We start from the raw sequence: 25959 nt of genomic DNA on the forward strand, positions 1-25959 counted from the left end.
AAGCAGAGTTAGACGGGACCTGCTGGCTATCTCGTGCCGCATGGTGTATTGAGACCAGGTCTATGAGTAATGTTTAAGAATACAACATTGAGAGATTCAAGTAGCCCAGGAAACTGAGGACTTAGGGCCTGATTCAGCAGCGGACACTGATACAAATGCAACTACTTTCTCTCACAGATCAGTTGCTAAAATATGCTAATGCCTTCCAAAGCATATCAGAGCGTAGGGACGCCCACTGCTGCCTTCTCGTATCCATACGAGGATGTACAGCAGCGTAAACATCAGTACCATCGACACACATCGGGCAGTCATGCAGCATGTAAGTCAATTCTGACCAGCCACAAACACTGCAGCTCTTCTGACACGCAGAGAGGTCTCATGCTGTGTAGGAGATCGCAATGACTAATTTATGCATGTCCACGAAAAAGCGTTTAAACAGGCGTTTTTCTAACCACCCCTCCATAATCACCCCCAAACACTGACTACCGGTCACTCACTTTGTGAGTGGATCCTCTGTGGGTGAGTGATCGTAATGCAATCACTGTGCATGCGCAGTGCAGCGTCCACGCAAGAGCATTATCAACCAATTGCTCGACCTGCGTAAATATCATTGCATCTATCTCCGAATCAGGCCCTTAGTGAGCAGAGCACTTTACATTGGGTAATGTTTAAAGATCTGCTACAGTGGTCCCGAAGAGTTAACACCTACCACTTAACTGATGTCGCATCTGAAGCGACAGCAGGCAGTAGTGCTTCAGATTGCATGGTCACATCACATGCATACATGTCACCCCACTACGTGCCCCAGCAAGAATAAAAGATCAATTCTGCACAAGTGCAGAACAGATGTCCTCTGACTCCCCGGATCCCCCGGCAGTGATGCAGCAGTCTGTGACTGCCGGAAAGAATGCTATGCGAACGGCATTCTAGAGCGTGTGTGCCGGAGATCAAAGTACAAGGAGGGGAACAATTTGGCTGATCATCAGTAGAAATTAGTGGGTTCGGTTTAACTCGGATATGTTCGGATCTCAAAAACGACATTTGATTGGCTATCGGCTATCACGTGTTTTGGATAGCCAATAAAATAGATCCAAACTTGCGATAATTTTGGCGAAAAGAACCGAGTAAAACCGAACCCGCTCATCTCTAATCATCAGCCCTCCCTGACACACACTCCTCTACGCTCTGCATGTGTGTGTATGTGTGTAATAATGCAATATAACGCTGGAGGGGGGAATGGGGAATAAAATAATTAACAGAAAAAGTACACTCACAGGGTAGAAGGAGATGGGTGCAAAAAAGGCAGGTGCTTTTAACATTTTGGGGGGGGGGGGGGAGAGGGGTAGTTTATAAAACAGGGTTTTTCTTTTACCACTAAGGGTGTGTGTGGGGGGGTACAGTTGTTAGGATTTATAACCTTTTTAAACTTTATTAAATAATAATTTTAAAAAAATTTAATTCTGAGCAGTTTTGGGGAAACAAAATGGTCAGTTATACCTATTTTCCACCAAAAACCCGGGTCCGACCTGGGTTTTCAGACATGGTTCCAACCCAGCACCATTGATCTGGGTTATTCTCAGGTCAGCTCCGTTCACACTGAACCTGGGTCTGCCCTGCTAAACTTGTGAGGTCATAAAAAGTGGGAGGTGACTGCTCCACAACCACTAATCAGCTCATTTTAGGCATGACCCAGGTCGGATAACCCAGGTTGCGCCATTTACACTGCACCATTACACAGGTCCATCATGGGTCAGACCATGGTAGCTACCTGGGTTGGATTGCTGGGTCACTTGACCTGGGTTATTTTTCAGGGACCCTTTTATACTGAGCTGCGACCTGGGTAGATCCAGCAAAAACCCAGGTTTTTGCTCTGGTGTAAAAGGGGTATTAAGTGGTTAAGGAGTCAGAGCTTTGTGTCTAGTTTTAAGAGCAACCAAAAGTTAAGCCCCACCATGCTCTTAATTGCCATAACAATCTGGCATAAAGCCCTGTTCAAACAGAGTATAGTTTTCTATTAACCCCCCCCCCTCCTTTTTAATTAACCATAATTCTTATTGTTAATAAAATGTCAAATTTAAAACAGTCACTCAGCGAAGCTGTGAAGATAGTTTAGTTTTATTTGCTTCCATTAAAATATGTTCAGCAAAACATTGAAATCCAGCTGGCTCTACTCAGATAACCTCATTTCTCCTTATTTAGATTTGCATGTATTAAAATAAAGTACTGCTCACTCCTACAACATGAACAAAATCTCACCTTTAATATAATGCAGTCCTGCCAGGCAAAGCAATGCTGAGACTATTTACTAAAGTGCAGGTTTATAGAAATGGAGATGTTGTACATAGCAATCAATCAGATTTTACATATCATTTATCTAGCACCTTCTAGAAGAAGATAGCTCGAATCTGATTGGTTGCTATGGGCAACATCTCCACTTATAAAAACCTGCACTTTAGCAAATATAGGGGGCGATTCAATTCAACACGAATTGAATATCACCGGGAGCGAGCTCCCGGAGCTATTCAATTCAGTGCGCTGTGTGGTCGGAGAATGCCAGTTATCGTGCCTTAAAAAGGGTGTTAAGGCCCGGTAACCAGCATTCTCTGACCAAAGTGCCAGGTGTGCGGCTGTTAGCGCCGCGTTATGTAGAAAAACAGCCGCGCACCCAGCACTTTGGTCGGATTTCTCTTCGTATCCCCAGGGGGTGCGAGAAGAAATCCTTAGCGTGCCCAAACAGCGCGGTGTATGGAATAGCTGCAGGAGACCCTCCCGTCGCTATTCAATAGTGCGTTGAATTGAATTCCCCCCATAGACCTTGTAGTTTCACAGCAGCTGGAGATGCACAAGTTGACTCTCACTGCTTTGACATAATAGTGCAGACTGAAATTATAACCAAAATAATGGAGAAATGGATAAACACAGTGCACTGGGTGAATGAACTAATGGTTACGGTGAGTAGAAGGGTGTCCTCCCTTTTTAAACATACATATAAAGAATTGAGCATTCAGCGCTAAACCTTATTAAATATATGGTTAGTGACCATAGAATGACGGGGATGATACACAGGTTACAATTGTAGGTGCGAATATAGTTTTACTGAATAGATACTTGAAAATCAATCAATGTATTTATAGACATGAAATTAATCAACAACATACAACATACGAATACATGTACAAATGTTAAAAACTGAAAGTGCTAGATGTGCACTATCTGGTCAAATACCCACTGAAATCTCACACTAAATGCCCTGTGCTGAGACCTTTCTGATATGAAACTTCATGGAAATGTCAATCGTCAATGATTGGGCGTGGAATGGGGGAGAGAGAATAGCAGCGAGGTATGGATAGGGGATATGGATAATAACTGGTCCTGATGCAACGTTGATGGTGGCTGTAGATATTTTCTGGCCAGGTAGGAGACCACTGGTGTTGTGCTGGCTGGCAGCCTGAGTGAGTGGTACGTCTATTGAAAGACTGTATCCTACACCCTGGCTTGGTGGGTGTAGGATACAGTCTTTCAATAGACGTACCACTCACTCAGGCTGCCAGCCACCACAACCCCAGTCCAGAGCCCATGTACCCCAGTCCGAGTGGTCTCCTCCTACCTGGCCAGAAGATATCTCCAGCCACCATCAACACTGCATCAGGACCAGTTATTATCCATACCTCACGTGTCAAACAAGGATACCCTTACTACATGCACTGCAAGAGGTAGCGGGACGCCGCTATTCTCTCTCCCCCATTCCACCCCCAATCATTGACTGACATTTCCATTAACTTTCATATCAGAAAGGTCTCAGCACAGGGCATTTAGGACCTCATTCAGAGCCGCTCGCATCGCTCTGAATGAGGGCGGCCGCTTCTCTGACCACCCACAGTTTTAGCGAGCGGCCAGGCTGATGGTCGCGATGGTCAAGACCATCGCGACCATCGGGGCTTACGACGAGACCCTTGTGGTTGGGTCTCTTCTGCCGCAAGCCCCAGTGAACTTTCGGCTCTATTAGAGCCGGTAGCTCACCACTGACATCACGAGTGATGTCAGTGGGGCCGCCCCCAAACGGCAGGCGTTCCTTTGGGAATGCCTCAGTTTGGCCAACCACCCCCCCCCCCACCTCGCCTACAAAACGGTGCGAGCTGTCGATCACCATCGACAGCCGCCCCTTTTGAAGTGAGCCCCGGAGCGAGAGAATTTCTCTCTCGCTCCGGGGCTTTCGCACGCGCAGTGCAGCCACTGCGCGTGCGCAGGGCCTCAACATCGACCCGCTTGTGAGCGGGTCTGAGTGAGGCCCTTAGTGTGAGATTTCAGTGGGTATTTGACATAATACCAGATAGTGCACATCTAGCACTTTCACTTTTTAACATTTCTACATGTATCCGTATGTTGTATGTTGTTGATTACATTTCATGACTATAAATACATTGACTGATTCTCAAGTATCTATTCAGTAAAACTATATTCAGACCTACAATCGTAACCTGTGTATCATCCCGTCATTCTATGGTCACTAACCATATATTTAATAAGGTTTAGCGCTGAATGCTCAATTCTTTATATATAACCAAAATAACCCTCGACTTTTCAGCAAATATACAGAGCCAATATTTCATGCACGGCTATGCAGTAAGTAACAAAATGCACTGACATTACACAAAACTACAAGGAGCTTACAATCTAAATGCATTAAAAGAATGGTTTGGCAAGGGAGTGCTGGTTGGAAGAATTCAGGATGTGACAAAACCACAACTGTTGGAAAGAGCGGGTCTGGTCATCTTATGTATCAAGATCAGCTCTACATCATTATTCTAAAACATACTTTATTTTAATATTATGTTGCTTTAAACAACCAATCTTACACAGTATATTAACATGACTTCACTGTACACTGCATCTCTTTCTGAAAATCAAATTATGAGTAGTGGAGCTTAGTAAACTGAAGCACAGGTACTCTAAATAGCATAGAGTGCCTTTATTAGCCAGCAACTAAACGCCAGCAGAAACACTGACACCTGCTATATATAACATGCTGAAACATATGGTAATTAAACCAAAGTTATCCCCAATAATCACTCATATAGCATAGTAAAATGCCATCTTTAGAAAATATTCCAACCCATCTAAATAAATGGTGTTAACAATATAGGGCAAAATTCAATTGCTTTCACGGCCCGGATCTCCCATCTAAAGTGACGGGAGATCGCGGGCCGCTATTCAATTGCTCCAGCTTTTCGCACTGATCGCGCCCAAAGTGGTAGGGTTTAGCCGCGTAAATCGGCTAACCCCGACCAAAGTGCTGGGCGCGATCGCGAAAAGTGCCGTTGGGGCGCCCAAACAGGTAACTTTTCGCCGATTTCAGCTCGCACCCCTCTGTGGCTGCGAGCTGAAATGGAGCGCTGCCAGCTGATCGCGCCCGACAGGAGCAACAATTGAATAGCTCCGTCGGGCGCGATGGGGGCTAGAAACAACTGAATTCCGCCCATAGAAAATGATTCCCCTAAATGCAGTTTGATGTCCTACTAAGATAAATACACCATATTTGACTGTTTTCCTTTAAAACTCATTTCTAAATGACAGTATGATTTATGTGCCTCATGCATGAAGGTGTGTATCTGTAATATGAGGTAAAGATTTCTCAGTTGCACATGATAGCTGGAGCAAGTGAAACTGGTCCTGATTGGATACCCTAGAATGGGCCCACCAGGGCATTTTCTACTAGAGATGAGCAGTTCAGTTTTGGCTTAGGTCCTCCCGTCAAGTTCGGATCTTAGGGCAAAACATAATCTTTGTCTGTGAAAGATGACGTTTTGCCTCGTTCTGACATCCGACCTTGGCGGGGACATCAAGCCAAAACGGAACCGCTCATTTCTACTTCCTACCTGGGGGAATCATGCTTTTATCAAAAAAAAAGTTCTTTAAAGATAACCTTCTAACATTCATAAATATATATATATGCAAGTTTTCCAAACATTAAAGGAGTGATCCACTTTAATATGAAGGGACTGTCCAAACCTAACCCCTTCTCTTTCAAAAAGTATTGCTGTTTCCAAGGAGGACAAAACAGTCTCCAGCCTGGGTAAAACCTTCATAGGCTAAATATGTGTAGTGTATACCTTCATGGACTTGGCCTGTGGGCAATCCAGCCTTGTGCTGTATTAGCTACATACTTGCCAAAAAGTGAGCTGTATACGGTGAGAGGTGGAATGCATTGTCTGATCTTGATTGTAGTGCCACAATAATTTTCTGTACATGAGATTTAAAGTTTTTCAAACAGATGCAACCCTTCTGCTGGGTAGACATACAAAACTCAAGGCGCACATCCACTTGCCGATTTCTATGATTTAACGAGATCGTTAAATCGCTCATGAAAGGTGCATGAATCAAGCACATTAATGTTGGAAATGGCCAGCGATGCATGCTCCCACTCGTCGTTTCTGACATCAATCAATGCCCAAACATGCTGGTCAACCTGACGATAATGGCAGAATTCTGACATGGCTTCTGAGGATATTAACAGATGTATCCACACTGTCAGATCATCCCTTACATCACGGTCACCAAAGTGGGATTGCCCCCTCTTAAGTCATGGATAGAGTGCTGAGTTGGAAAGCAGCAGATATCACATGCTTAAATCATGTAATAGGGGATACTTCCCAAAGTCGAATTCCAAATAAATTCTGAAAAACACCTCCAAATACTCCAGTTTGTCCACACCAGGTTCAAAAGAATCCCCCATAAGGAAATTCTCAAAACCGAACATAAATGTACACACAACCACAAGATTGCAATCTTCTCACGTTGCTACACCCAGGGCCTCTGCATCTTTGTACGCAGCGGAATGGAGAAAATATGCTAATGCCACAGCAGCTGTCTTTTGTACAGAGAAGCCCACCGCTTGAGTCTCAAATCCGCCGCTTGCATATAAAGATGCAGCATCAGTCACACCATCGAATATCCGTCGGAACCAAGATGCTGGGGCCATGCGTACAAGGACGCAGTTGCTGGCTCTGACACGCCCCCGAAACGATCATGACATGCCTGAATTCTAGTCGTCATCCACCCCATTACCTCCCACAAACGTTCACTACCTGTCAATCATTTTACATCCAAATCCACACTACAACCACAACCGTAAATCCATAAAACACATGGGCAGTGCGACTCAGATGCATGCACAGTAGAAAAAAAAAATTCCAACTGCTAATATGTCAACATTGCTTTCACTTCTGAATCAGGCCCCCAGGCCCAGAAATACCAACTTAAAAAAAAAAAAAAAAAAAAACATCCACCAATTGGCCCAAAAAACAGACTTGGGAGTTCCCTTTAGAAGGAAGTCTGGAAGAAAAACAGTGTATACAGCAAATAACTTCATTAATACTATTACGTAAAAGTATACAAACACGTTGAAAAGTCAGTCATTTAAGGCACTATCCATACTGGACACCTTACAGAACATAGAACATAGGCCGACAATGAAATTCTACGTTTGATTTGCTTTTTTATTGACAATATTTTCGAATGGTTGCCATTATCGTAATATCTTCATTATCACAATAGTTAATAAACGTACTGTATATAATCCTGATCTCCTATCTTGTATAAACTGTAATTGTTGTCAATTCAGTGTTGTATAATTTAAATTTTAATTGATAAAAAAAAAAGAAGAATTAGAAAGAATGATATATCCCCAGATTTACATACGTGTACTTGAGAGATGGCAAATTTGTGCTGCAAATTATTATTCAAAGGTGTCTACGACATCTAATTTAGTAGATGTCCATTTTATAGCTTTGTTACAATTGGCATCGCCACATAAGATATAAAGGCCGAGTCACATGCAAGGTGTACTTACACATATGTATATGGTTCAGAATAGCACGCAAGTCAGCCAGAACTACACTTACGATTAAATGGGTGTAACTGGGCGATAATGTGTAGACAGAATTGCGGCTTATTTAAAAGGTAAGCATCTACAGAGATCCAGCAATTTCATATGGATCTCTTGCACCCAGGCTAGAACTGGTGCAAATCTGTGCTGATGCGGATGACGGCTGCGCTCACAAAAGGATGTATAGGGGTGCAAGTAGACACATAGGGCGCAATTCAATTGTTTTAGAACGCCCGATCTCCTGTCTAAAGTGACGGGAGATCGCGGGGCGCTATTCAATTGATGACGATCTTCGCTTTGATCGCACCCAACCAAAGTGCCAGGCGCGTACGTGAAAAGTGCTGTTTGGCCGCCCGAACGAGCCAATTTTTTGCGCTTTTCAGCTCGCCACCCCCAGGCTGAAATGCCGGCGCCGGCATCTGTTCCGGAGCAACAATTGAATCGCTCCGTCGGGCGAGAGGGGGGTCCAAAAAAATTGAATTGCGCCAATAGATGGAACGACTATGAATACAGGAGAAACTTTGCAGCTTTGCCTGTAAATTGCACATGAATCAGCCCCAGTGTGTCTGGTAAAATTATCAGGAAGCTATATTAATACTATTTGGACACAGGCTTGATAATACTGTGCTTCATGCCAAGAGCAGACCATATCTTAGTAATGACATTTGCAATATTGCACATAAAAGTATGAGCCCTTCTGAGCAGAGAAGCAGTTTATGCAAAAGTTATATCGGATTATTAATTAATATTACTGTAAGGTGCAAAAACTACAGGAATCATTCAGACATTTGCTTTTATGGTCTATTGCAGTAGACAAATAAAAGCTAATGGCTGGTGATTTAGCAGATGTACACCATTTAAGCAATGTTAGTAAATAACCCACTGATCTTTTGTAAAGATAATTTTATATAAATATTTTTTTGAAATAGAGGCATTATCCTATTGAATTCTCTGAACTTTTAGTGAAAGTTGTATATGAGTACAAGAATCTATACAGATAATAAACAGTGAAACAATGTATTATGTATTATATATGCTGCAGTTATACAGTATATTTTTAGCAGAGCATGCAAACATGCAGCTTGTACTCCTGATAATAGATTGAAAGGAACATGTGTACTGATACTTTACCGAAAAACAGACGATGAGGGGCCCCTGTTACAGGAAAAAGTTCACTCTAATTTGTTTTTCTATCAATTGAATGGTAACGAAGGTCACAATTTTTAATTGACATATAACAAGATCTGAATAACTTACAGGATATAAATTTAGTATTTAAATACTTCTAAAATGCTCGCTGTCATGCCATGTTAGGAGGGAGGTGCTTCTCTATCTTGTGTGATGTAATAGGATATATTTTCAAAACAGTGGAAGTGGACTGTCAGGTTAACTCCTGAACAACGTGGTTTACCTTCATGAGTAAGATATAAACATTTAAAGTTTTGGGTTCAATCTATACTATAAAGTGAGGAAAAGAAAATCTTTCTCACTAGGAGGTAATGTGGCAATAAGAAACTTAATATACTAGATCCTAAAGGGAATGCAGTCATTTGGTCAACATTAATATCAATACCACAACGTCACCCGTTATGTCGACATGCCAACATTGAACATATCGACACCTGCAGAATGTCAACATATGAAATGTCTTAATACTGCAAGGACCGACAGCAGAGGGTTAGGGTTAGGTTGCGGGAGGGCAGGTTAGCGGTTAGTCATATGTACCATGGAAAGTGTTGCAGGATCCGCTGGAAGTAATCCTGTCACTGGAAAACGCAGCTGAAGACGCCGGACCCACCGTACTAGGTAGGCCACTGTTAGACCACCAGGGATGTTTGGTTGGCATTCTAATCATGTCGAAATTTCATCAGCGTTGACACGAATGTCAATAAAATATACGACACCCATCCCACACTTTCATTTTGAAGGGCACATTTTTGACATGATGCTATAGCTGTGCGGCAAATTATGAATTGGGGGCAATAAAGTATTGCATAATATTAAATTTAATATTTAAATGCTCTGTCATCTGACCACTCCAAATGCCTCAACAATGCCACTTAATCCATCCCATATGCCCCATCAACGCCCCATAAGCACCATCAATGCCCATCTGACCTCCCCACAAAACCACCAATGACCCTCTGACCACCCCACATACGATAAGAACCAAATAAAACAGAGCCCGCACATCTCTAATTTTAAGTACATATATAGTGGCTTTTTATATTCATTCATTATTTCTTTCAATGTTTTCTTCTATAGTGCTAGGCATTTCCTCTTCGAGACTAAATGGGTACAAACATGAATATAATATCTAAGCGGGAGATACATAAAACAGGACCATCTTAACATATAGGCACACTGGGCAGCCGCCCAGGGCCCCATGATTCTGGGGGCCTTCGGGCAGGGGTGGGCTGGGCCGGGAGTATCTAGGAGAAAGTAGCTCCCTGGCCACTATGATTAGGAAAGAAGGGCACAGCCCCCCATCTCTCACAAGGGGGACCCCATACTTTAATCACAGTTGCAGTGGGAGAGGGAGGTGGAGTCCATAATCCTCACTTTACATCAGTTTTTTTTATGTTTAAACATTGATTTTGTTGAAAAGTACCAATAAATCTAAATGTTTAATTTTATTGACAGTTTACATTTTTCTTCTCGTGAATGGGTGGGTAGGGGTCCCAGTGGGTCCCAGTGCATCGCTTTGCCCAGGGCCTACAATGCTGCTAATACAGCCCTTGTATCAAACCTTGGAGAGAGATAAAGTACCAACCAGCTGATTGGTTGGTACTTTGGGGTCTATTCATGAAGTAGTGAAAAGCCCTATTTAACTGAAAACAGGTAATTTCACTGCTTTTTTATACAGGAAGGGGGTTACCGTGGAGAATTTGATTATTTTTCCAGCGGAGCCCCCACTCCCTGTCTGGATCGCTTCCACGTACAGTAGTACACAAGATATCTGCAGACAGTTTTTGCCCATCTGGTTGTGACGACGGATCACCAACTAAAGTTAAATACTATTGTACAACTATATTGATTTTCAGAACACCCATCCTACAGTAAAATAAAAGACTACTGCCACTGCGATTAGCAGAAGATAACATATACCACCAATACATAAGAAAGAATCACTCCGCATTATGAACACAACATAAATATTACAACGTACACATCAGGATAGTTGCAAAACGACACATATTTATAGATGGGCACATCAGAGTACCACAGAGCATTCCACTGAATTACTCTTAAAACATTAAAACCACCTGCCTAATATTGTGAAGGTCCCCGTCACGCCACTAAACAATACTGACCCATCAAGGCATGGACTCCACAAAACCTCTGAAGGGGTCATGTGGTATCAGGCACAAAGAGGGTAGCAAAAGACCCCGTCAGTCCTGTAATGGTGCATACACACGGTCAGATTTGTTGTCAGATATGAACGACAACGATTTAAATTAAAAATTGTTCAATCGTTCATATCTGAAAGAAAATCTGACATGTGGGCCTGCAACGATGAACGATGTGCGTTCCCCCACGTCAGATAACGATATCTGACATCATCTGTGTTTACAGTCAGATTTTGACAATTTAATTCATTTTAATACAGGTTGAGCCTCCCATAACCAAATATTCCGAAATGCGGAATATTTTTAGCATTACTGAGATAGTGAAATCTTTGCTTTTTATGGTTCAATGTACACAAACTTTGTTTAAGGCACAAAATTATAAAAAATAAAAGTAAAAAATGACTTACAGGCTGTGTGTATAAGGTGTAATGAATTTCATGTATGTACACAAACTTTGTTTGAGCCACAAAATTATTTAAAGTATTGTATAAAATTACCTTCAGGCTATGTGTAAAATGTGTGTATGAATCATAAATGCATTCTGTGTTTAGATTTGGGTCTTATTCCTAAGACATACAAATATTCCAAAATACGGAATGTTCAGATATCCAAAATACCCCTGATCCCAAGCATTTTGGATATGGGAGACTCAACCTGTACTGTCTGAAATCGTTCAATTGTTCAAATCATTTGTAAAATCTTTTAATCGTTCATCTGACAGATCTGACTGTATGTATGCATCATTAGTTGCGAGGTGGGACATCGCATTATCCTGCTGAAATAGGCCACTGCCATCGGAATACAGTTGCCATGAAGGGGTGTACTTGATCTGCAAAAATCTTTAGGTAGGTGGCACGTGGCAAAAGTAACATACACATGAATACTAGGACCTTCCCAGCGGAATATTGCCCAGATCATCACACTGCTTCTGCTGGCGTACCTTTTTCCCATAGTGCATCCTATTGCCATATTTTCCAGATAAACAATGCACAGACACCCAGCTATTCCTGCTTCAAACACATCAACTTCAAGAACTGTTCACTTGCTGCCCAATACACCCACATACACACTACATACTAAGGGCACGATTCTATTCTATGCGATGTGAATAGCGCCGGGAGATAGCTCCCGAAGCTATTCATTTGTGCGCTGTGTTTAGTCGGAGAATGCCCGTTCTCGCGACTAAACACCAAGTTTAAGGCGCGATAACGGGCATTCCCCGACCTAACTTCCCGGCGCGATGATGTTTTCCCGGCGCTAAGGGCAGAAAACAGCCTCGCGCCGGGACTTTTGTCGGATTTCTGCTTTCATCCCCGGGGGGATGCGAGAAGAAATCCTAGTCGGACTTAGCAGCGCGGTGTATTGAATAGCTCCGGGAGCTCACTCCCGGCGCTATTCACATCGCATAGAATAGAATCGTGCCCTAAGTAGTTGCTACAAGTTGGTTGGCTGTGGGGGAAGATGTTATATTTAAAGTATGCAGATAGATTTAGCATTGAGCGGGGGGTGCTTGGGTACATATCAGTGTAAAACAAAGCTACAGCAGGGAGTTTTTTCCTGCATTTGATCCCCTTGCATTGCAACATGGCTTGACCAGGTACAAATTTGCACACTTTTTACCAAGATGTGCTTCATACTGTAAGGGGAAGATTCAATTGTTTGAATCCCCTGTATAAACTGCAGGGAGCTATTTAATTGTCTTCGCAACCAGCCATGAGGTTGCACTTGTCACAGATTTCTAGTGTGGTCGAGAGTGCCGGGAGCACGTTAAATGCAGGGCGCCCAGCACTTACACGGGGGAAGCTGCTTAACCAGGCCAATTCCGTGCATTCTGGAGCGAGGATTGAATCGTCCTCTAAATGAGGCCAAGCATGCTAGTTGGTCCTTCTTAAGCTGAGTACACAGTGGAGCATTGTCGAGCCGATATGCCGTTTTGTAACGATATATCGCCTACACCGTTCAGTGTGTATGCATGTTTGCGCGCTCCCAGTCACTAGCAACGGTGGCCAGGTTTGATGTGCTGCACATCAAACCTAGCGATATCGCTAGTGGCCAACGCATTTTTAAAATGAATGATGTAATGGCGATTGTTACGTCGTTCGTTAAAGTCGTCCAGTGTGGACGCACAATCATTTTTGACAGGTATTCGGTCCGATGTCGGAATGAATGCATGCCTGTCGTTCCAGTGTGTACCTAGAAAAACCCTCTTTGTCTGTCTATTACCCAGCCTTGTTTTATGACAGTATTGTCCCCAAATGTAAGGCTCAATGGAATGTGTTGGCGTTATATAAGTAAATGTTATTAATAATAATCCCAAAAGATCTGTGCGTCACCGAAAAGACAAGCTAAGTCACCACTACCAGAGCATCGGTAAGAATGTAAGGAAACTTGAAGCCACTGTCACTAAAATAAATACTGATAGCAGAGTCTCCAAAGGAAATTGTAGTCAGCAAATGTTACTGTTTAAGAACTTGGAACAGTAGTCATCTCATGTGGAGGTCTACGGTCAAGTAAGCGATCTACAGCAGAATACACCGATCTCACTACTTAGCATGACCAGGACAGTGAGCAGTATGGCCACAGACATGGATTGTTACATTGCACATTTTTCAGATGCTGTGCAGTGTAACAGAATGGCAATATAAGTTTATGCAGCTGCACTTCCAGGTCAGATGACCACCCAACATATGTGGCAAAGGGGATACTCATTTTGATCATCAGACAGGATCAGATTTTGATTGTATACAAAGAGAATTATAATTCCAATAGTATGTGCAGTTTAAGATACAGACAAGAATATCTGCTAATCAAGGCAGCTGTATTATACTTCTGCACATAGGAAGACAGGATTGAGCACAAACACAACTGCAGCGCTAACATGTACATTTATTCCTAAAATAACAGTAAACATAAAAACTTGAATGCAACATTATCTCACTAAAACAAACAAACTTGCCCTCCTTAAAGCAATTTTCAACAAAAATTTTTTTTACAATTAACCTATGGCTGCCATCAATTATTATTTTCTCATACAGGTATTCAGTATAATCTTATTTTCCTGAGCAGGTATCACAGCCTACTTACTCCATCACAGAAAGTGTAACTTTCTACTCTAACTTTTAGCCCTGGCCGACATGGAACCTACAACCAAACCGCAACTAAACAGATTTTTCCAGCTCTCCTGACACCACCAGTGAATCTGTGTAGATGATAAAAGTTAAATGTTCCCTTAAGGGTTGGATCACATAGGCAGATTTTAGGTCACTTTAAAGTGCAGGGAGAAAACAACTGAAACTTAAATTATTACATTTCTATGTGTAAAATAGAGAGGATGATAAACTAGTGCTTATGAAAGTGCTACTGTAGGATTTTTGATAACTTTCAAAGCAATCATGAAGGCTTTCCAAACGAAATCCAGTACAAATGAATAAAACCTGTTACGTACACCATTCTTGGGGCTCACCATAAACAGTAAAAGTGCTGCTGTTTTCCAATTGTGTAAAATACTTTGAAAATTAAAAGTGAGAAAAACTATGTTACCATTATAACGGGGGGATTAACTCAAACGCGATTTGTAAGGGGTTGGGTATGGGACACCGGATCACGATGGCGGCTTCCCGACAGGCTTAGAATACAGACACCTGTCAGTCAGTATCCCAGCCCTCCCCCTCTCCTTTCCTCCCCACTGCCTAAACCTGACCTCCCCCACTAGTGCCTAAACCTAACCTCCCCTCTGCACGATAAAACTCCCCCTCCCCCTGCAGTGCCTAACCATGACCCCTAAACCTACCCCCCCTCTAACCCTAGTACTTACCGTCGGGATGCTGACGCCAGGATTCTGACAGATGTCGGGATTCCGGCGCTGGCATTCTAAGCACCGGCATCCCAACTGTCGCCATTATAACCGCATCCCTTTGTAAGCAGTGTATGGGATATGTTTTCATATATGCAAAGCAGATAGATGTGTGTGTGTGTGTATATATGTGTATGCATGTGTGTATATGTGTGTGTATATATGTGTTTGTATAGATAGATGCATGTGTGTGTGCATATATATATATATATTCTACTTCCCTGCTCTGTTCGGCTTGCGGTACAGATTACCCTATCCTCAGATTGCGAATCTGCACCTTGGGAGAGGAATGGAAAGCTGAGCTTTCTGTTCCTTCATGAATTGCACTCACCATTCAATAGTACGGTGATGCGATGCAGGCATGGAGCAGGGGTGTATTGGAGAAGTAATACACTACACGGTAAAGTAGCTCCATGAATAGCACCAAGCAGAGAAGAGGCCTGATTTCAGCTAAACGAGGCTCTTCTCTGCTTCATGAATAGACCCCTTGGTTACTACAATTCCAGTACAGTTTCTTAAAGTTAAATGTATATAATTATGCAGTACTGGAAAATAAATACTACCAATAGGTCTATAACAACTGCAAACACAATGCCAGGCAACTGGACAGCCAATCACCATATTATGGGGTAGATGTAATAAGACTTGGAGAGAGATAAAGTACCAAACAATCAGCTCCTGTCATTTTTCAAACACAGTATGTAAGATGACAGTTAGGAGCTGATTGGTTGGTACTTTATCTTTCTACATCTCCCCCGATAACTAGTGGAAGCATACGATAAGATGAACCAGTTGGCAACACTAAAAAGTACAAGGACGATAATGGGGAGATTTATCAAAGCTTGAAGAGAGATAAAGTACTAACCAATGAGCTTCTGTCATTTTACATACTGTAAAAATTGTCAGTTCTCAGCTGACTGGTTAGTATTTTATCTCTCTCCATGCTTTTAGAAATCATCTACTATGGGCGCAATCATATTAGGTGAGAATTGGGTCCTGCCAGCCGGTGATACAAGATGCATATGAGGCAGCTTGAGAGAAGGGTGCCTGCTTGCACTCTCAGGGCCTGATTCAGACCCGGTCGCAAGCGATGAGCGCTCGCAACCGGGTCGATGTTTGCCCACTGGGCATGCGCACGACGGAGTCGGCTCTGTCGTGCGCATGCGCAAGACCCGGCTAACTCCGGGTGCTCCGTCGCTCCGGGTCTCGCACCAAAGGTGGCGAGCCGTCGATGGTGATCGACAGCTCGCGCCGTTTGGTAGGCGGGCAGGGGGGGTGGCTGGCCAAATGGAGGCATTCCCGAAGGAATGCCTGCCGTTTGGGGGCGGCCCCACTGATATCACCAGTGATGTCAGTGGGAGAGCTTCCGGCTCTATTAGAGCCAGAAGCTCTCTGGGGCTTGCGGCCACAAGACCCTACCACAAGGGTCTCATTGCAAGCCCGACGGTCGCGATGGTCTTGACCATCGCGACCATCAACCTGGCGGCTCGCAATAGCTGTGGGTGGTCGCCCACAGCTATGCAAGCAGAAAGGAGGCCGAACACCAAAAACACACCCTGATTCAGAGCGAGCGCTTGTTCAGAGCGTCCGTCTCTGAATCAGGCCCTCTCTGCAGATGCTGGTGGCGCAGGTGAGTAGACTCTTGCACCCATTATAGATACACCACAAATTGCAGAGCTTATCATTAAAGCATACAATTAGAACCTCACAGCAAACTTGAACTGCGAATCACATTCGCAATCCAATTCTAAACTTGCATTAATTTTTCAGAGAAAATGTTTTGAGTGCACCCCCCTTAGCAGGTGAACAGGTAAGGAAAAATCTTTATTTTAAAGGTTAAAATGTGCAGAAACTCTGGTACACAGCTCCCAATGAATGATCAAACACTTTGAGGTGTTTAAATAGCATCATATGGCCAATAAAGGCATGTCAGTTTTCAGGTGTATTTCTCTAAAAAGCTCAATAATGGGTGTAAATGATGTGGGACAGGTATGTGGAGGTGTAAATGATGTGGGACAGGTATGTGGCGGTGTATAAATGATGTGGGACAGGTATGAGGAGGTGTAAATGATGTGGGACAGGTATGTGGCGGTGTATAAATGATGTGGGACAGGTATGTGGCGGTGTATAAATGATGTGGGACAGGTATGAGGAGGTGTAAATGATGTGGGACAGGTATGTGGAGGTGTATAAATGATGTGGGACAGGTATGAGGAGGTGTAAATGATGTGGGACAGGTATGTGGAGGTGTAAATGATGTGGGACAGGTATGTGGAGGTGTAACTGATGTAGGACAGGTATGTGGAGGTGTAACTGATGTAGGACAGGTATGTGGAGGTGTAAATGATGTAGGACAGGTATGTGGAGGTGTAAATGATGTGGGACAGGTATGTGGAGGTGTAAATGATGTAGGACAGGTATGTGGAGGTGTAACTGATGTAGGACAGGTATGTGGAGGTGTAAATGATGCGGGACAGGTATGTGGAGGTGTAAATGATGTAGGACAGGTATGTGGAGGTGTAAATGATGCAGGACAGGTATGTGGAGGTGTAAATGATGCGGGACAGGTATGTGGAGGTGTAAATGATGCGGGACAGGTATGTGGAGGTGTAAATGATGTGGGACAGGTATGTGGAGGTGTAACTGATGTGGGACAGGTATGTGGAGGTGTAAATGATGTGGGACAGGTATGTGGAGGTGTAAATGATGTGGGACAGGTATGTGGAGAGTAAATGATGTGGGACAGGTATGTGGAGGTGTAAATGATGTGGGACAGGTATGTGGAGGTGTTGTATTGATCAGAGAGGGGTTTTTGAACTTGCAGATGAGAGGTAATAGGGTTTATTTCAACTTTTTACAGACATATAAAAACTACTATACATATATTTTTATGTACCCCAAAATGATGGAAAGACTTTAATTTGTGAAAAGCGCATGCTATCATTTTTCTACGATTGATAAAAAGTTAAAAATATCAGCCATTAGACACCTTTTAAAAACTTCCAGTACTTTCCTTATGATTACGAACAGCCCTTCTATATGGTTCTAGTAGTTGTCACTTTTTTGGGGTCCAGGATGGTTTCCCCACTTTTCATGCACTTCTCCCAGGTCGCATTTTGTAGAATAGTTGCGCACCCTTGTCACGAGTACAGCGATTTGCCATTTCTAATTGGATCTTGCATGTCTCGGGTGCGCACATGCATGTGATGTGTGCAAGTTTCATGAAACAAACTTGCATTTACAAACTTACACCTAATAGGACTGAGCCATAAATATGTAGGGCAGTGGTTCCCAAACTGTGCGCCGTGGCACCCTGGGGTTGGTGGTCCAGCACCAAATCAAATTCTTTATGGTCAATGTAATGTAATATGTGCATAAACAGAAGCACAAACCTGTCCACCACTATATAACCAAACCTAAGGATGACAGGTAAGCACAATTTAATTCACTGTATTACTTCAGTACATTTTTTCTGCATTTCACAATAACAAACATTTGGCTTAGGGGTGCCGTAAAAACAAAGCTGATGTACTAGGGTGCCGTGATTCAAATAAAGTTTGGGAAACACTGATTACAATATATCCAATACTCCATTTGTCCTATTATTTTGTTTCTATTTGCAACTATGTTGCTGAAGAAAGTATCACTTTTTACATTGAGGCTGCCTGTGAATGGCTTAACAGGATTTAAAAGGTGATAATACTTAACCTATGTAGACTTTATCCTAACAAAAGCTGTGTATTCCAGTATTTTGCGCTCCTCTTAAATACACTACTACAGTATTTGTGCGAGTTGCTTAATGACAGGCTAAGCTTTTTCCTAGACAGTGTGTATGTGAATGTTATATTAATAAATGTTGCTTATAGTCCAGTGGTTCCCAAACTTTTTCGAATCACGACGCCCTAGAGTATCAGCATCTTTTCGATGGCACCCACTGGGCCAAAAGCTTCTTATTGAGCAAAAACTAAATGAAGTTGTGCTTATATGTCACCCTTAGGGTCAGTTATGTGGTGGTTGACAGGGCTGCGTTTTTTTTGTCCACATATTTTTGATAGGCAAAACCAGTGCTATTGACTGCCAATCACACGGACTAAATATCATTTTATTTGGTACTGGACAAGGAACCTGAGGCACCCCTGCAAGTGTCCTGAGGCACCCCATGGTGCCACGGCACACAGTCTGGCGACCACTGTTATAGTCTAATCAGTTTAAAAATATTTTGCAGAAATCTAGCTTTATGACAATCCAAATCAATACTGGAATAGTGAATATGTAAATCGCTTCACATTACAAAACAAAACATACTGTGGCCACAACATTTCCATAGAAAGACACAGGGTTTCAAAACTGGGACATTTAAAAATCTATTTTTTTCCCCTATGTCAGCCAATAAAGTTGCCATGTCTGTAATGCAGCATATGCAGGCAATATTCATTTCCTGGTGTAAAGCACTTGTGGAGCATTATCAAAAAAGGGCGGACAGTTATAAAAGACTTGCAACTGAAAAACCAGTGGTTATTATGCTGGGTACGCACTAGACGATATTTTGAACGATTTGGCCGATTCCGACGCATCGGAATGACAAATTGTTCAAATTGTGTAGTGTGTGTACCCGCTATCATGATCATGATGTGCACTCCCGCCGGTCGTCTGTCGCATCCTCAGATCTTTTGTACATGCAGAAAGTTCTGAGGATGTTGCTGGCGATGCCATGATGCCGAATGCAGCATGGCCCCCGCAAACCCCCCACCCGCCGTCACTTTGTTGCTGCCGGCATCGGCAAGTGTGTATGCACTTGCCGATGCCGGCATCCCTGCCGGGTACGTCGCTTATAAGGCCGGTACACACTAGTCATCGTCTAGTGTGTACCAGTCTTTAGACCTGGCATAGAACAAGCTCATAGCACCATTTGGGGTACATTTATAAAGATATTATAATTACTATTTATTAATGCTCTGCATTGTTCCTCAACAATTCTTTTCTTGCCTATAGTAAACAGCACCTGGTACAAAAACAATCACAGGTTAGTTTAATCTTTATCGGGTTACTATGCAGAAGTATCAGTACCAGTTTCCCTGCAGAAAAGCTAGACCAGGTTGCTGGAAGAAACAAGAGCAGGGAAATGAAGTACCCCTTAGTTTTTTATAGCTGCCCCGAATGCACTTTGGTAAATTATATAATTAGAATTCATAACCCCTAAGTAAAATTACAGGTGGTATATTTATTAAAGGTTGATTTTAAATTGATCTTAAATCGATGTTGTGTTTCTGGGGCTAAGAACCTTATTCAGAGTCAGTCGCAAGCGCCGATGCGCTCGTAACCGACTCGATGGTTAGTCCTGCGGCCGCACTGCACGTGCGTAAGCCCCGGAGCGACAGAGAAACTCTGTCGCTCGGGAGCTCGTTACCAAAGGGGCGGCTATCGATGTTGATCGACAGCTAGCCCCGTTTGGTAGGCGGGCCGGGGGGGGGGGGTGGTTTGCAAAACGGAGGTTTCCTTAACAAACGCCTACCGTTTTGTGGGCGGCCGCACTGACATCATCAGTGATGTCAGTGGGGAGTTTCCTGCTCACACAGAGGAGAAAGCTCCCTGGGGCTTATGAGTGCCGAGTCCCAACCTTAGGGTCTCGTCGGAAGCCCCGATGGTCGCGATGGTGATCACCATCGCGACCATCAACCTGGTCGGTCGTTAAGCTGTGGGTGGTAACCCACAGCTTAGCGATCGACAAGGAGGCGGCCGTTCAGGATGCAAGCGGCCGCCCTGATTCAGTACGACCGCTTGCAACTAACGACCGCCTCTGAATGAGGTCCTAAATCCCATATTTAACAACACTTAAAAAAAAAAAAAAAAAAAACTTTTGTTAGTAAATGTGTGATTCAGCCCAGGAAACACGACATAGATTTAGTTTTAAATCTATCTTTAATAACTATACCCCTAGGTGTGTAATAAAGACTTTCTTCTAGCTCCAAACCTTAAGTGTTCGCTAAAAATTCATTTTTTCAAGCAAGCTTAACAAGTCCCTGACCTTTCATATGCTATTCTATCCAATAACCTCCCCTCTTAACTGTTCACACAAATCTTACATGTATTCTTTTTCAACACACAACCCTCTGACTCCAGACCAAAATTGCTTTGTGAATAGAACCCACCAACAACCTTTCACCCTTAAAATCTGGCTGGACCAATATGTATTATAGGTTTTATCCTCATGTACTAAACCCTTTTATCCAATGATTGTAAGCTGCAAGCAGGGCTTTTTTAGCTGTCTGTCAATAAAGTCTTGTTACATTACTCTTTGTAAAGTGCTACTGAATATGCTGTTGCTACATAAATAAATGTTAATAAATAACAAAATGTTAATAAGCTGTAAAGTAAAATACTTTAATAAATACAAAAAGACTATTCTTTAGTAAGTGAAAAATACCCTTTATTCCTGATCTGTATATCCCACTCGTCAGCTTGTACAGTAAAAACAGCATCACTAAAAAACTGCAACATCATTTATCAAAACCATCTTCCAACACTTAAATAACAGCGAGGTGAAGAAGGTGAGTACTCCAATACCTACATCATTAGACGTATAGCTATTGGGAGATTCTATACTATAATAAAAAAAAAGTCTGCAAATTAAGGTGTCAATTCAATTAGATACGAGAGGGGTGCGTTGACATTGTAAAAGCATGGAAATGCAACCAATGGCACTGACACTCGCCCCTCTTGCGAGCCAATCTCACCCTGGACTTGTAGCATTTTGTACAGTCCTATGGGGCTGTGAAATCTGCGAGTCCGGAGGTAGCGTATTAGCAGCATATAGCCGCACTTACTTTCGGCCGCAACTAATTCGCACCTCATTGAATCGACTCCATAGAAGGTACGGGATTTCTAAAAACATTGGGCCTGATTCAGAGCCGCTCGTAAGCGGCTGCTCGTTCGTTCCGAGCGATGTTTGCCCAACTGCGCATGCGTACGGATCGTAATACGCATGCGCGAACCAGTCAGTGCGGACGAAAATCATTTGTTCACTAAATAGCGAATGCCTGCTATTTTGAGTGACAGGAGGAGGCGTATGTGGGTGGTAACAGGGGAAGGTGCTTGAAAACGGGGAGTGAAGATCCGAACGCAGGCGTGCTTAAAGGTCAAAACGGGCATTTTATGGGTGCATAATTAATACAGCAGTGTCATTGACCACGTCACTGGGTTATTTTATAGTCAGAACTGCTCGCAAGATTGCGGTAGGAAAAACCAACCACAAGAATAGCGAGCAGTTCATACGCTGGTCGATGTACTCGATTAATCTAATAAATAGCGGACATGACGTAGGATGCAAGCGGCCAGGGGGCGTAGTTTTCCAAAAAACGACCGCAAGTTTTGTTCGCTCGTTCAGACCTAGAGGCGTGAACAGACCGCAAAGAGCGAACGGTTCATTTGAATAGCCACCCCTATTTTCTGAACGAACGACCGCAAATAGCGTCCGGCTCTGAATGAGGTCCATTGTGCACAAGACAGACCATGGTAATTTTGTGTTCTTCAGTCTCCCCCACCGCTGCTATATTTCAGTAACATCCCTCAGTACATTAATACACCTGCCAGACTTGCAGTCTCACTGTGTAACAACCCTTATAGCATCATCGGAGTTAATGTAAGAGGCATTGGAAGACAGTAGATGAACACAAAGCCTCGTCTAATAACACTTCTTGAAAACTTAAGCGTCAAAAAGAGGATGCACAGACCTACTTATTTCTAAGGACATACTGCAATTCACAGCAGGCAGAGAAACTTTCCTGTCGTTCCTACTGTCCTGTCTCACAAAAGATTATTTCATATACAGAGAAACATATGAAGCACTTAAGACACCTAAACCTCTGATCTGCCACTACCTAGCACAAAAATGTTTCTATTCTTTTACTTTTCTCTGTAATATGGAAATTACAGGGAAAACAATATTTACAATGTAATCAAGGAATATGAAATGCAAGCTGTTAAAATAGTAAATCATTCACACCTTAAGTTTAGGCAAAGTGAAAGCGTTATTCAAACCAGTCAGTATTCGCATCTATAACAGATTCCAAGCTTCATAACCTGAAACAGCTTCTTGACACTTTCACAACAAACTGTATTACAGAAAAGATTTCCTGACACATAGGGGCATACAGGGACAGGGTGTACTGGGGCATGCTAGGTAACCTGGAATTGTACTTTCACAGAACTGCTTTTTGCATAAGACATGAAAACACGATAAATAAAAATAGCTCAGCCCCAACTATCAAAATCCTGCCCTGTGTAATACTCAGAAACAAGGCTGGCAATGATTGGTCCCATACCCAGAATCACATGCAGTATCAACACAACTTGAAGGGAGGTGAAACACATGGGAAATGTCTCTTGCACAATGAACTTGACATAATGACATCTCTTACCTGGGGGAAGTTGAAAGTTTTGTATGTTGGGTGGGTTTTGTGGAGGCTGCGGCACACGTGGAGCTAACATAGGCGGTGTAATGGTTGCCCTAATGCCACAAGCTGGTGCTGTAGGAGTCCTTGGCAAGCTTGGAGGCACAGTGCTGACTGTAGTTTTAACCATTCCTGTAGGATTGCCAGGTGCAGAAGCTGCCCCTCCAGGACCAGAATGACCTGCTTGCATAGTCTGCCCTATAACCATGTTTCCAGGGTTAGGCTGGCTCTGTTGGGGAGTCTGAATAATGGTTTTGGGGGATTCCGACTTAATCACCTGGCTAGTAGCCGGGTTGGGCTGACTATTCATTTGCAAAGGTACCCCTCCAGGAGTTGGCAAAGGGGAATTAATCACAGTATTGCTTCCATTCTGAGTGGCTGGCACTCCTTGATGCACAATAGGTCTAACCAGCGCTACAGTAGTGGGTACACCAGCCATGCCTGCAGGCTGTCCCGTTGCCCCTGCAGATGATGTGGATGAGGAGATGACAGAGGCTGATACATTGGTTGTTGTAAGATAAGAAGTTTGGATCACTGTGTTCGCTCCTGCATTTACACCACCCTTGGTGACAGGAGCAGGGCCATTGTTGACAAGATTAACACCTGGAGTTGGATTACTGTTCACCTGAAATGAGGTTCCATGCCCACCAGGTCCATGAGAATTTATTACAACATTACTCCCATTCATGGTCTGCAGGGTCTTGCCATTCCCTGAGCCGTGGTTGGGCACAGCAGTTGCAATGCTGCCTAGGACCCCAGCTTTGGCCTGACTGAGTGGTCCTGGTACTTCAGATCCAGCAGGCGGAACACCATCGGGTTGAGCTGCAGTTTGTGGTCGGCTGTTGTTAATAACACCACCTTGAACTCCAGGTACAGCTGCTCCTGTGGAACAGAGTAACACAGTGGATCAGAGACAGAGTGAGGAACAGATAGATAGAATAGAGCACATATCATCCAAAATCCAGTAACAGCATGCATGACAGACCACATATTGTAACCAATGTGACATAATGTCTGCCTGCTTATATTTCTGCACATACACACTACCTGTCAAAACGGAGCTTATAGTTATAATCACAGTCAAATCTGCCTCCAATGTAGAAAGGGGCATGGTCTATGTACTATGTCTCTCACTATCCTTCACCCAATAAGGACTGTAAACAAGGTATAACCCAACCACAGCAAAGTAACTGGACAAAAACAGTTTGGCAGTGAAACTAACATATGAGTGCCACTACTCCCCCTGGCATTGCCAACTGCAGCTCCACAGGAGCCCAAAAACAGCCCCAAAGTGAGTTTATCTAAGTCTGGCGATCCAGGAGACACCACGTACTGCACCCCTTACCTCAGTGTCTACCACTGGCAAAAAAAACACATGCCCAGTTGCCCACTGACCCCCAAATAAGGCTGTATATCCCAAACCATGGGGCAGACATCTCCCAGTCACATTCTATCTCTCGCTGACACCCCCCGCATGCCCGGGGCGCCCCGGCACCTCCACCAGCCTCCTGCCGCGCAGTTCTCCCGGCTCACCAGTCTTGGGCATCTCCGAGGAGAGTCCTATCTTCGCTTCTGGTTGGACCCCAGCACTGGCTGCCCCTACCCCAGGGCTGGCAACATGGTTGGCTAGGGCCTGGCTGCGGACGTCGGGGGGGCCCGGATGCGGCTGCTGGTGATGGTGATGATGGTGGTGGTGGGTGGCGGCTGCCAGCTGAGACTCCAAAGAACCCACCAGATCACTGACCACTTTTTCGTCCACGTCCGTGTTGAAGAAGACATCATCCAGCAGATCCGAACCCGCCGCCATCTTTACTCCGCCGCTCAACTCAGGAGGGCAGCGGCGCTCTGCGCAAGCGCGGCTAGCCACCGACGTCACGGCAGGCGAGTCCTCCCATTGGCCGGTGCCGCCCTATATAGAGCGTGGGCAAATGGCTGCGAGCGGTATTTGGTGATCCGGGAGGGAAAGGAGCAGTGCTCCCGGGGCTGCAGCGAGCTCAGGGCTAGGGATGGAGACCAGTGAGCTTCCTGAGCTCGGAGCTGCGCTCTGAGACGGGAACATCGGTCTGAGCCCAACGGGGGGAGTGCTGGGGGGGGGGTTCCGTCTCTTTGTCTGTAGTGATTCAAAATGGCTGCGTGCGAGCGCCGGGCTGAAGGGCGCCACACCTGCCGAGACGAGCGCGTCTGTCCCCGGCTGTGAGAGCGTTATACACGGGAGACCGAAGCCCGCGCTCTCTGCACGCAGCCAGCCTCCGAGAGGGGGCTGTAGGGAACAGAACGTGGGGCACCGTGGGCAGGGGGGGTATCTGTGCCGGCTGTGGGGTGGGGGAGAGAGCTCATTTCCGGGGACAATGAGCGATATTACAACCGGGCTCTCCCCGTACACAGGTGCTGCTGGGCCCCGGTCACCGCTCTGCCGTCACC

At 44.1% G+C, this 25959-nt stretch overlaps 1 protein-coding gene across 2 annotated transcripts in view; it reads right to left on the bottom strand.

The window, feature by feature from the left end:
* Positions 1 to 25374, bottom strand: part of TAF4 (TATA-box binding protein associated factor 4) — a 75255-nt gene extending 49881 nt beyond the window's left edge. For both annotated transcript variants that reach the window (XM_088442620.1, XM_088442612.1), the window contains exons 1-2: positions 25072 to 25374; positions 23506 to 24420 (exon numbers count right to left, since the gene is read on the bottom strand). In XM_088442620.1, the coding sequence (XP_088298746.1) occupies positions 23506 to 24420; positions 25072 to 25345 (1189 nt within the window). In that variant the 5' untranslated portion in view covers positions 25346 to 25374. The remainder of the gene's footprint in view (positions 1 to 23505; positions 24421 to 25071) is intronic.
* Between the last annotated feature and the right edge of the window lie 585 nt (positions 25375 to 25959).

The sequence above is a fragment of the Taudactylus pleione genome, unplaced genomic scaffold (genome assembly GCF_031769625.1).
Source record: "Taudactylus pleione unplaced genomic scaffold, aTauple2 ptg000018l, whole genome shotgun sequence".
Lineage (NCBI taxonomy): Eukaryota > Metazoa > Chordata > Amphibia > Anura > Myobatrachidae > Taudactylus > Taudactylus pleione.